A 13337-nucleotide genomic window follows, 5' to 3' on the forward strand; every position below is an offset into this window, starting at 1 on the left:
ACATTTTTAGGTTGTCTAAGTGACTTATATATTACGTTTAACCTGAGTAGCGAAAGACCGCGTTGATCTGAAAATGATGTGCCGGGATTTTGTCGTTCTCGGCGGCTTCAGTGACCCTCGAGTTCCCGGCTAGCTATCGAGGTGGTGGGTAACAGACGTCTCCGAAAACGTCAGAGCACTTTTGCAAACATGTGATATCCTGATAAACCGAGCAGATAGTTGAAGTTTTACACAGCTACATTCTCGCCTGAAAATATGTTAAAAGTTTATTTTGTGACCCAGAAAGCGTAATAAGATTAAAAACTTAGTACTGGCCGCCATTGTTGAAAACTCGAATTGGCTGAACCGTGCTATGAATTCTGGGATATGGTGGGCCACGAAGGACACACCCGACCCATCCTTCAAATTCGGGGAAAATGAGGACGCACTGGTCAGCTGCATTCGGAGGAGTCTACGATTTTGGACAGCCTTCGTCGCGTCGCTGTGACGTAATCGGCCTACAAATGCGGTCTCAGGAGGATGCAGTCCATGAATTTAGACACGACCTCTTATAGAGTCAAGAGATGCTAGCTTAGCATAGCATATAAACTGATAACCAGGGAAACAGCTAGCCTGGTTGCAGTTTTATGACCAACTCTTAGAACGAAATAGAATACAACACAAACTCCATATTAGGATAACAAAAAACTAAAGTGTCTTATTTTGCTAGTGGCAATATTAGTAAGCAAGCAAACTACAGTTAACTAGCTGGGTCCCAAGCACAAATACACAACATGAATAACTTAATCTGCAGTAATGGTTAACACAGAGGTGGTTAGCTGGCTACCTAGCTTTGGTTTCCAAGTGTTACTTGTACAGATGTACAAGATGGACTTAAGGCTCTGCAAGAACATTCGAATTCTAAGTTTGCAATGATTGGAAGGATTTATTGTAGTGCATTGATTCTTAAATCAATGAACTACAAAACATCATTCCTAAGAAAAATGTACAGTTACCGCCGCTCTGGGAAGGGGGCAGGGGGGAAGCAGTGGCTTCACTCATGCACGATTCATTTGCAGTTTGTAGCGTAGGGGTGAATATCTCCTGCTCTGACATCAGCTGAGGGGGACTGCTGCGTGAGGACTACCTGCCGCCAAAGGCGAGGTGCCCACGGCAGCACCCGCTGCTTGTTGAGAGTAAGAGCGATACGTGCTTTCACGTGGAAAAGTCGTCATAAGTCTCCAATAACACCAGAAAAAGTCGCCAGATTTGTCGCTTTTTGGAAAAAAGTCGCTAAGGGGGTCTGAAAACTCGCTAAATATAGCAACAAAGTCGCTAAGTTGGCAACACTGCCCCTGAGTCTTTTTGCTATGCTATGCTAAGTGTTGCATGGCCCCAGCTTACCCTAGAGACATTAGAAGGGTATTAAATGAGCACAGTGTGAACAGTGATGCAGTACTTAGCACTTCACATCGCTCCTGTTGGGGCCATCCTGTGTGGCTTCTCTTAAGGTACTCTGACTTCCTCCCACAGTCAGTGGTTGTTCTGTGTTGGTCATAGGTGCAAATGTGAGTGTCACTGGTTGTCTGTCTCTATGTTTTTGCTCCGTAATAGTCTAACAACATGTGCAGGGTGTGCCCTAAGATAACTGGAATAGACTCTAGTCCTCCCACGAACCTCAGTTGGATAAGTGGTTAAGAAAGTGGGTGAAAAAATTAAAATGTTGCTTTAATATCTAATTAGATCCAAGTATAAGCTCTGCCAACAGCTCAACAGCCCATGTTTAGATGATATACTCTATGGGCTGTTTTGTCTTATATTAGACCAACAAGGACCAGTTGAACATTAAGAAAGATGTAATGTGTTGCTAGAGGGAGAGAGAGTTGTGTAAATGAAAGATACTCCGTTGTTTGTCTTTTGTGATGTCTCTACGTGTGTATATGAATTCTAGTATATGTTTGTTCAGAGTAAACACACTTCATAAAGCCAGGTCAAACCACCCTGTCTGCAGGTGTTTGTGCATGAATGTGCCGCAGCAATCATTAGTCCTTTTACAGCCAAACACACAGCCAGTTATATGGCAGTTGTAACACATTACAGCACAGTGTCCACAAGCTTTACTCTTTAAATATGAGGCAGGGAGGTGATTTGAGTCTCAGCATGGTGAGGCATACTGATGTACTGCTCAGTGACTTGTGGCTGCGTCTAAAAGTTTTCCACATTCGATTTAAAAAATCAATATGTAATCAGAAAGGTTAACATACATTATGTTTTCATAAAAGGTTAATAATCAAGTTAAACTTAATTTTATCTTCCAGATAATATAATCAGACCTTTTTTGAGCAGGTGCTCCCTTCGTGGCCTGCTTTATAATTATTTTATGCAATAATGTCTTGACAGCTGACAGTTACATCAGCCTGCCATTTGCTACCATGTGTAGAAATATAAGATATTTTTATGGTTTCTATTAGCTCTCTGATGGCAAGGGTTTTTTACTGTCAGAAATATGCATGTGCTCTTTTTTGGTGCATATTTCTCTGTAATTATCACTCTTAATGGCTACAATCATTGTAGAAAAGAACTTCCTCTGGTATTTTTTGTTTTTTAGAGTAAAAAAATCCCAAATCTTTGCTTACCTGTTTAATCAGGACCTTTTTGGGTCTGCTTTGATATAAATAATAGTTTGGAAACATGGGGTCAGAGCACCCTGAGAAAAACAGCTGTAAGATTCAGCTGCTCTTTCATTCGTTATTTCATTAACAAGTTTAATTTTAATACTTTAGATTTTGTTAAGTCTGGTTTGTGAGCACTGTTTTGTCTAATAATGGACAGAAACTACAATATCTAGCATGTTCTGTTGGCTGTTAAAGTACCTTTAGCTTGCTTACTGTTGCTGCTACATCAGCAAGTTGCAACCCACCTCTAGCCCAACACTAGTGCCATGTCAATGTTGTGTGCTTTGTTCTGTACCAAGGGTCTTGTTGCTCCTCTCCACTAATGCGCGAGGAAGGATAGGAGATCCTGAGAAAAGAGCCCAACTGCTAAATATAAAGCACTCTATTTGGGAATAATCTTTTTTTAAAATAGTCCTGACTGAAATAAAAAAAACATGCATCTTGATATAAAACATCCTTTTCTGAGACCAGCAATTTGAGCTGCAGGAGGAACGAGTGTAGCAGCATGGAGTCGGGATAATCAGGACGGTAATTGCAGACCTTATGACACAAACGGTATTTCTCAGAAAGGCCAAAGCTGCCTCCATGATTCACTGTTGTTTCACATTAAAAGCTGAAACAGGCATCCCCTCTCCTGCTCTCCCCCCTTTTTTGTCTTCTTCCTCTTTAAATGTCAGGGAGGAAACGCTTTGATAATAGGTGGAGGGGGGAGGAACTTTTCTGAACTCAGCTTAGATCTAAAATCAATGTGAAAGAGAGCAAAACGCTGAAGTGAATATGAATGAAAGCAGGTAGCCAGGAGGGAAATTACTGTAGATAACTCGTGTTTGCAGTGGTGCACAGACATGAGAGTGGTATCAGTCTTATTTAAATCTCAGTGAGACAATAAATGTTCCCCCATTAAAATTAAAAACTGTTATTGTCAGTTTAACTGTGAATCAGTTTAAATGGCTGATTCATCAGTCTTGAAATCGAGCTGCATTTATTGAAGGAAGTAAATACTACAGTGGCCTTTTTATTAGTTAAAAAAATGGTTGGAAACCAGAGGATCAAACAAAGTGCAATAGCTAAAATTACAATCTAATCAACATCACGATCCAAACAATCATTAAACCCTTGTGTCTTAAATTTTAAAATACAAAAATAATATCTTTAAAAAAAAAAAAGCATGACAGCATCTTTCAATTTAGCATCTCTGAAAGCCTTTAGAAGTGTCTTGATTCTTCCAGTCACACCTTTTGCACAAAAATATTGTGTTCCTGTCCTGCCAGCCAATCAGATTACCTCCTCCTTCTCAACATCCTCCCTCCCTAAAGCTACAGAAAGAGCGTCCGTGGTGTGATACTGTAACGATAAACTTACATGTACATTATAATACGACTGTAATCGTATTTATGAATATAAACAACTATATGTAAATGTACCACTAGCTTAGACCTAATTTCATATGATGAAACAGCTACTGTGTGTGTGTGCGTGAGCGAGAGAGACAGAGAGAGTGTGTGTGAAAGAGTGAGGTTAGTATATGCAGCGTTTGCGCGAGTGCTCACGTGTTTTGTATTTGTATCATTTGTGGAAAAAGAGATGCCTCAGTCTAGTTTAACTTTGTAAAAATCACTGAGTATTATTCCCCATAATACATTTGCTTTTGTGGTCCGCTGGTATATATTCAGTATGTACTGTGCTGTCTCTAACATGGGACATGTTGTTTTGTTAACTTACAGTTGCAGTTCTACAGGTTACACTCATATGTGGAGTTCGTTGAGCAGGGGGAACCTGAAGGTGTGAGGAGAGGTGTGTGAGTTGGAAGAATATAGTCCTGTGTCACAGTGTCACCCAGTGGATGAAAATATAATGCCACACCTTACTGTACAGTCTCTGTTTATGATGTAATGAACATGCCGGAAGATCAAATGCTAAACATGGATAAGTTGTGTTTTTCTCAAAAGAAGTGCAGAAATCTGAAATTAATGAACATGTTTCTCTCGGCTTGTGTCATTGGTTTGAGTCTGCAAAGAGGCGCCAATGTGGACTTTAATATTTAAAACAAATAAATGACATCACGGTTTTTTTTATGACAAAATGCTTTTTTATTTAAATGTTTTCAGCAGCATAAATACACACACACACACACACACACACACATATATATATATACATATACACATATACATATATATATATATATATATATATATATATATGTATATGTGTATATGTATATATATATATATATGTGTGTGTGTGTGTGTGTGTGTGTGTGTGTAATGAGTATATGTGGAAAAACTGGAAAAACTATAAGTGAATTTTAGTTTAGCTCTCATCCCTCTCCCAGAATATGGAGATTTTTAGCTAGTTGCTAGTCAAGAAACAAGCTAACCAACAGAGTTTACATTCCAACTTGCAAACTTTATTAGTCATCATAGGTTAGAGATTGTAAACAATGTTGTTTAAGGGAACTTTGGAGAAGAGACTGGTGTTGTTAACCAGCTAAAGGATGTTGCTGCTGGTATTTGAGATATCTAAACATTCAAATACTAGCACTAAACTAGCTCTAAGTTTATGCTAACTGTACACTGGGTATTTGTAAATAAGTATTTCCTACAGTGTTCCCCATGGCAACTTTATTGGTGACAATACTACGTGTTAGTATTGCAATAATGAGATGTTGCAACCAACATCCAAAAAACCTGTCATTGCAACTATAAGGCTCCCAAGTGCAAATGAAACCTGCAGATTTAAGTAAACCAAATCTCAGTTTTCAACTCAGTTGTCCCATTTTTCAAAATCAAAATTGCAGTCAGAGTAAATTGAAAGCTGATACACAAAAATAATTCAAACTAGATTGTCTGTCTTCTCTGGAAGATGTTTTTGGACTTGTTTTTAAGTAAACCAGTGAAGTTAGGAACTACAGGACCGCACGGTCTATCTGCTTTGGTGCTTATTGCTTTGTTGTTTTGACTTGCTACATTATTGTCATCAGCTTGGTTAATCATCCAATTTTCTATTGACCAATATGTGGTCAAATGCTTTGATTAGAACAGATTGGCTCGCAAAGTGGCTTCACAGTGTGCTGATGTCCGCTGCTGATTAGATACCGTCCATCCTAATTAGCCCCACATCAAAGCTGGGGAGCCACTTTTACTTTCAGCCCTGAGATTTGCAGACACAAGAGGCTTTTGTTTTTGTGGTTACTTTGCCATGCAATGCCCAACTCAAATATACGTTGAAAGCTAGCCGTGCCAAGGACAGGATTGCGTTGTGATGACTGCTGCGGTTGTAATAGGCACGTACACACCGAGCTCGTGACATGAATATAAATGCTTCATTTTGACGGAGGCTCATTTGTGCTCTTTTGTGTGATCTAATTAAATTCAACCTTTCTCTTTGATGTTCACATAAATGTCTGATTGTCCAGTTGGATAACTTTTTGCTTTTCTTTTGTTTTCAATATTGTTAGACTCCTAGAACAAAAACAATGTCATTATTTTTGTTACATAGAATAAAACACGTGGATGTTGAGAGTGACTTCTTGTTTTGGTGTTTCCTTCGGACTGCATCTTCATACATTTCAGCGTTCTCTCTCTTCCCTTTCTCTCTTATGCTCACACACAACATAAGCATGAGTCACCATCTAGCAGTGATGTCACACTGCTGCAGTGATGTCACCATTCATGCTGTTCTCATGGTAACCGTGCCCAGGCCAAAGCGCAGGGATACGAGTACACAAAACACGCTGCTTCACTCCACGTATTGATGCATAAGCGTGGAAATTTTAGGACTCCAAAAATTTATGTCACCTCCGGTATCCGCAGACTCTCATTCACTCAGCTGGATGGCGAGGACAAATAATGGAACACGATGAAATGACTCATGAGATTTGAGCTTCGGATTGCTCTCTGTAAGACCTGGAAACACAAAAACAACACATTTTATGCGCTTGTTTTAGTGCCTGTATCTTTACAGGACTCTGTATTTGTGGAAACATATAAAGACAGAAGCCCCAGAAACCCATGACAGCAATATTATCAGCTCTCTGCTTTTGGTTCACTCCTCGGTTTAAACTGCACTTACTTGGCCCTTTTTTTTTCCATCACTCATTCCCTAGCCATCCATCACGGATCGATATAAATCTATTCTGAGCCTTGTTGCATCAGGCTTCAGCTCAGTGGAAAGCCAAACAGCCCAAATGTGCACACACACAAGCTGTGAGCAGCAGAGAAACCGTGAATCTCACTGCAGCAATAGAGGTCACGGTGAAGGGGGGGGGTGCAGTTTGCTGAGCAGCCACCAGATGGAGCTGTGAGCCAAGTCAGCTTTGAGGTCCTAACAGCATGTCGGTGACATTTTAAAAGAAAGTCCTCACAAAGACCACGCAAAGGTCATTGTTTCATTTCACATTTTCCAAAGCCAGTGGACTGGATTGGAGTCCTTCCCGGGTCGATTCTGGCCCCAAGGTCTTATGTTTGACAACCCTGAGTTAGATGGACCGGCCTGCCAAGGAACTTTCTGTCATGTTGTGCACCGGAATGGATGAGGAGAGGAAAAAAGAGCTACTACGTCCTTTCAGCATAAATACTAGCACTGACAGAGCAACACTGGTGCTTTTTTAATATACGTATTCACAGCAAGTTGCATTATAAGTCCAGCTCACATTACAGAGTATAACTGCAACATCTGCAAGTGTTAGATAGTTTGACAGAGCATGAACATGTTGAAATATTCACACACGTATTAAACTTAAGAGTTTGGCATCAACCCTTCAACTCACTTGTCTCATTGTTAGGGTTCTCTAATATAACATGGTATTCAGCTTTATAAAAACCCTATTATGACTGTTGTGAAGAAAAATCCTTCAGCTGTTGTCCCTCCATCCTCTGTCTCCCATCAGCCATATGTCCAGTTATTCAGTTAAAGGGTGATCACTGGTCCAGGTATCACTAGAACACCGGCCACCACATGTTGACTAGTAAACAGTGTTAAAGAAGGAGTAAGCAACACCGATTTCTTGGATCGAAATGTATTAATGCAAAGGTTAAATAACACTAAGGGAAAGGCTACAATAGAATGAGTTCACAAGGAGCAGATGACCATTTGGTAAGTTGAGAACTTGAAGTGGATGAGGAGGTTGAAGAGGTGACGTAATGGAGAGGGCGAGGATGAGGAGTCAGAAACAGTAGTGGGTACTGTACAGCTCTGCTCTATATCACCTATACTCCGGGTCCCTCCATACTCTCAGTCTTTCCTCTGGATGAAGCTGGAAGCTCTTATACTGGCAGCCCCACTGTTTCACTGATTTTTTTGTGCAACTTTGCATGCTTTTTCTTCTAACCCCTAACCCTAACCCTTTTCCACAGCGCATCATGTTCTGCATTCTGATTGGCTGTAGACCATTGTCAATCACTCTCCTGCCGTGTCTCCTTACAGTACGGAAGGCATTCATCTTGTCAAATTTACATGACTCTTTCATTGCTAGCAGTGTGACTCTGAAGTGCTGTACTGTATGTTTGTAAGTTGTAAGTCCCCAACAAACACAACAATGTCGATTAAACATTTGCACCGCCCCATCGCCTGCAGTAGCACCCAAAAGGCAGAGGAAGATGCTAACCATCGCACAAAAAGTTGGACTTCTGGACATGCTAAAGGAAGGTAGAAGTTACCGTATGTTTCGGATTATAAGGCACATGAAGCGAAACAAAACAGTCAAATAAGTCAATCTTTACTCAACTCATTCTTCTTGCTTCCTCTACTTCCGTACCATTGACTGATTAATGTTGAATTCTCTCGCAGCTGCTCTATTCCCATGTTCTGGACCTACGAAGGTTTGAGTGTTTAAACAAGAGAGAAAAGTGTGAAAATGTTCATGGCTGTCTGAGAAAAGTGTATAAAGTGTGTAGTGAGGGGTTTTACGGCCTTAAAACATCTATAATAATTGTAAAAAATAAAGTTGGCTACTCCGTGGATTTCACCTATCGTGGGTTATTTTTAGAGCGTAACTCCCGCGATAAACGAGGGACGACTGTAATTCATTGGTGACTACGGAAACCCTACCCACCTAATCTAACCCAAGGCAATGACAAGATTGCATCTACGAGGTGGGAACTCAGACTCTGACCCTGCTGCATATGCATTTCCGTTATATTTAAAGCAAGTCTTATTTTTTGTGCTTGATATTGAAATGAAGTGACAGCACCTGGGTTTAAAAAACAGTGAAACTTCTGTAAGTCACCTGTGAGGTATCATATTTGGGGGTTTCACAAATCTGGCCCTGTGTGACAAAATTTTGGTGAACTTTCTTTGTTAGTCTTTTGTGAATTCAGAAAAAAAAGTAATATTTGTTTCTAAATCCAAGTTAAAACCTGTAATACTTTGGTTGTGTTTTTGTTTTTTACATTTAGCCTAAAACATTTATGAACTTGTAATTTTTGTGTGTGTGTAAAATACAGCAACAAACCACAGCAGCACTGAGCTCGATGCTGGGCTGTGTTATTAGGAGTACAGCCACTAATGGGCCTGCATTTTACTGAGTGTGCAACCTTGGTTTAAATGAAGGTTACATCCATTATGTGCTACCTTTAGGCTAATCTATCCCCATTCCCTTAACACCCCCTCCCTCACTGCCTCTTATACTCACTCACAGCCAGTAGTTATTGTTTAAAAAGTCGAAATCTATTTACATGTTTCTAAAAACACAGAGTTAGCTGGTGTTATAATATGATAATTCCACTTTTTTCTCTAATGATTTGTCCAGTCTTTCACCTGATTGGCCTTCACCAATCAAGTCACGTGGTTAAAAAAAAAAAAAAAAAAAGCAGGCTGGCTCGCCACTGGATAAAATGGCTCATCACTTAGGCTATTTTTTGCTGTGTACTTACCGTGTGCCTGAGCATCCCATGAGCCTCTGGGGCAAACTGCATCGTCAACACACGAGGGACGGTGTTGTTGGCGGGGAGGGGGGTGTAGAGGAGGGGCCGCGCTGAATAAGGAAGCGGGGTTGTGATTGGTCGGCAGGAGGGGAACGAATGACACCAGGGAGCCGAGAGAGTGATTGAATGGGACAGAGAGGAAGGGGAAAGGGAGGGAGAGGGGAGCAAGGGGATAGAGACAGGCAGAGAGGTAGCAGCAGATGGATTGCTGCACAGCCCGCAACATACTTACCGAGGACAGACTGTATGTGTGACAGCGCGTGTGTGCATGTACGCTGTCACAGAGGAGCACGGTTGTGAATGAGTATTTCATGTTGTGTGGAAGTGGATGCAAGGAGCAGTAATTCTCTTGAAGGGGTGGGGGGAACGAGGGATACAGACAAGTGAAGAGTCAACACTTTCGCTCTTCACACTCGGACTACTTTCAGGGCAGGTGCAACACCAACAAACCACTTTAGTAAGCCAATCACCAATGAACGTGACAGAAGAGTCTCCGTAAATGCTACAGACTGAGGCGGGACATATTCTGTGTTTGCTTGTGTTTTTTAAACATTTTTCTTTGTTTTTTTCACCTGAGCGGAGGACAGTGTCTTTACCAAAGGTAGAGTAGTCTGGATAGCTTTGGGAGTGCAGACAGAGGGATCCTCTATGGTGAAAATGAGTCTGGAGCCTGTGCAGGTGATGAGCGGACAGGTCGCCGAGCTCAAAGTTGCCCCTTCATCCAACGGCGACAGCGCAGGATCATGGGAGGGGAAAAGAGAGTTTGACAAAGACCACCTGGGCCTCACTGCCAAGCCAAAGCCAGTAAGTCTCACTCTCCACCCAGAACTGCATGTGTCCCACTTTTATTATGTAATCTTTCCAGATCACAAGAGCGCGAAGGCCTTGCCGGTTGAGACAATCACATGGAACCAAACAACCCTCTGTACTCCTCTTCCTTCTCTCCACCCTGTTGCTGCCCCCCCCCACGCCCAGCTTATTCTCTCGAGTCAGCTGTTGACATTGCCCACGTGCGGTTTTAAGCACACCTTATAAAAAGGGGGGACTGGGAATCAGGAGCGACAGGCAAACTGTGAGTCTGGCTGTGTTTTGGGGTCCACAGACTATGAGTTCAGAGTCTATTTCATCCTTTGCCTCGGTCATGAATGAATTGAAGAAAAAACTAATATCTTCTGTGTCTGCCAGAGTTTAGCAGCTGGGCAGGCAAGCTGATAATGATGATCACTCACTGGACGTGGGTGCACAGGCTCATTTACACAAGATTTAATGACAGCAATACACACGATGCCTTGTAATGATGTATTTCCAAATAAATCTAAGGTCACAGTCGACCTGTCTAACATTAGGGTTGCAGTTGCCACATGCTACATAGGCACATTTTAAGAAACTAGAAGATACGACCTATCAAAATAAATCTCCTACACGTAATTAGAGTTGTTCTGCTCAAAGCGTTTCCATTTGGGAATTCCTAACAGACAAAAATTTTATGAACCGCACCTTTCACCCAAATCATAGATGGGCTGATGATGACCTGGTAGATGTCAAGAGGATGTTTTATATAATAGATTTAAACAAATGTACTGTAGTGAAATCACACAGAAAGCCAGCAGTCACATGCTTTAATCTCTTAATGAACAATTCGAATATATTACAAAGTTTGCTTGACCAGACTGTAGCTATACTTGATCGCTAGGTCCACAGCCTGGACTTATATTAAACTGTCGAGATGAAAACTCCAGTTTGTAAATGTTTAGCTTGGATCTCAGCTTACAATTAAAAGGGATCAGATCACACTCCCTGGCAAAGGTTTTGATTCTGTTTATAGCGTTGCAGGATATTGAACAGAACATACTGTACCATTTCCAGGGAATCACGGACCAGGCTGCTAAACTAATCCGAGTGACTCTGAGAGGGCATAACTGTAATGTAACTAACAAAGCATTTAGTAAGCTCGTACGATTAGAAGAATAAGGGCAGGAAGAAAAACATTAAAGACTGAGTTATGTATTCACAGGAAATGCAAGCTAACGTGAAAGGACTCAGCTAAAAGTGTCTAAAAGCCGAGTAATCTGTGCTGCTCGAAGATTAACGCGGCCACATCGGTGTATTTTCGGACTGTAAACATGCATCCCCATGTGTCCCAATGATAGCGCTTAGCTATCTGTCTAAATATTACCGCATCGTATTACGGTGTAATGCATTCATCTGAAAGAGCACATACCTACATAACAGCATTAGAGAAAACTGTATGTGATTATTTATCATAGGAACTGCACCGAATAGATTACACTGAGTTTATTTCAATGAATGAACTTTCTAATTGAACAAAAGAAATCACCATCTGGTTATGATCTTGTTTTCCATCAGGTGGTGTGATAAGTAATCAAACACAGTGAAATGAACTTTAAGCAGAACATATATAGGAGGACAAATAAAGGGTCATATTTGGAAGGTGTTACTTCTTTTTAGTTGTGCACTTTTAGCCATGTTACCGTGTCATATTAAATAATTCTTTAAATAATTTAAATGGTCTGACAAGTGTAACCAAATAGCACTGATAGACCTTTTCATTATATCTATGCTGAAACAGAACACGTCCAAAGGCAGGTAATGAGGGTTTTTTTTTCAACCCTAATCTATTTGAAAACAGTTTAAATGTGGTGAACAGGTTTTATCCTAACTTGTTGTCATTATTTAAAATACAGGAAGGTCTAAAGCAATGCTGCAAACAATTTTTAAATCCTCCAGCATTGTATGAACACAAAGATGTATCACTGTGCAAGTAAATATCACACAGTTTCTACACTTTTTATACCTTTAGTTTTTCTATATTATAGATCATAGGAAATACTAAAGCAAGGTCAAACTCATTTTAGTTTGTGGGAAACACACAGTCCAATTTTTATCTTACTAGTTACCAGAAAAATACAGCTTAATAAACTTTTTGTTGCTGTTTCCTTTTACTGTAAAGACGTTTAAGCACATTCTGAAAATGCTCACATTAAAAAAAATCAAAATAACAAAAAAAATCCAAACTAGCAAACTGACAATGAAATAGTTTTTGGCAATTATGTTCAGGTTCAACCACACAGCATAGGTTTTCCACATTCAGTATAAAGAAACGCTACTGCAGTAAATCAGTCCAACTTCTTGGGCTTAACAACCACAGTTTGGTGCCATCTGTCAGCAAGGAGGCTGTAAAACTGAATAAATTAGCAGTTTGGACTTTATGCTAAGGATGTAATCCATTCCCACGGATTTGCAACATGTACAAAATAGTATAAAATTCCCTCCTTTGTAATGTTTGCTCTGTGCAAAGCTATTAATGGAGATAAATTGGACATTTTGGTTGGTCAGATCTCATCCCAGAGATGTTTGACACCCTGCATCAGCGTAACTTTGTGCTGACATTCATCTCTGTCTAAATAAATAAATAAATACATCTGGGTAAATTCCCAGATGAGTAAACATGCAACTATTTTGCTGGTAATAACTGAAATGAGTAAAGAAAATCAACAGCCTATTTATGCAAGATAATTCATAATTTTATTGGGGGGGTTATGTTGGTTGGGTCTGGAAATTACGCCCCTGCCCCTATGTTAAAAGACTAAAGTTAGGCTTGTGGTGAGAGGTTGTGTGAGGTTAATGATGTAAAATGACTCGCAACTCACAAAAAATGCAAAGTGACGACACATAAAAGACGTCTGTGTTATTTATACCCTACTCAGTGATGCCAGGCTGGTCTGTGTCACTGTCT

General features: G+C 40.4%; 1 protein-coding gene across 1 annotated transcript in view; it reads left to right on the forward strand.

Annotated features, from left to right (window-relative positions):
• Positions 1–9721: 9721 nt before the first annotated feature.
• The window catches only part of nt5c1aa (5'-nucleotidase, cytosolic IAa), a 31717-nt gene continuing 28101 nt past the window's right edge, over positions 9722–13337 (forward strand). The window contains exon 1 of the mRNA XM_040021076.1: positions 9722–10384. Coding sequence (XP_039877010.1) covers positions 10229–10384 — 156 coding nt within the window. The 5' untranslated portion in view covers positions 9722–10228. The remainder of the gene's footprint in view (positions 10385–13337) is intronic.

This window comes from Simochromis diagramma, unplaced genomic scaffold (assembly GCF_900408965.1).
Source record: "Simochromis diagramma unplaced genomic scaffold, fSimDia1.1 OVJJ01000753.1, whole genome shotgun sequence".
NCBI classification, from domain to species: Eukaryota; Metazoa; Chordata; class Actinopteri; order Cichliformes; family Cichlidae; genus Simochromis; species Simochromis diagramma.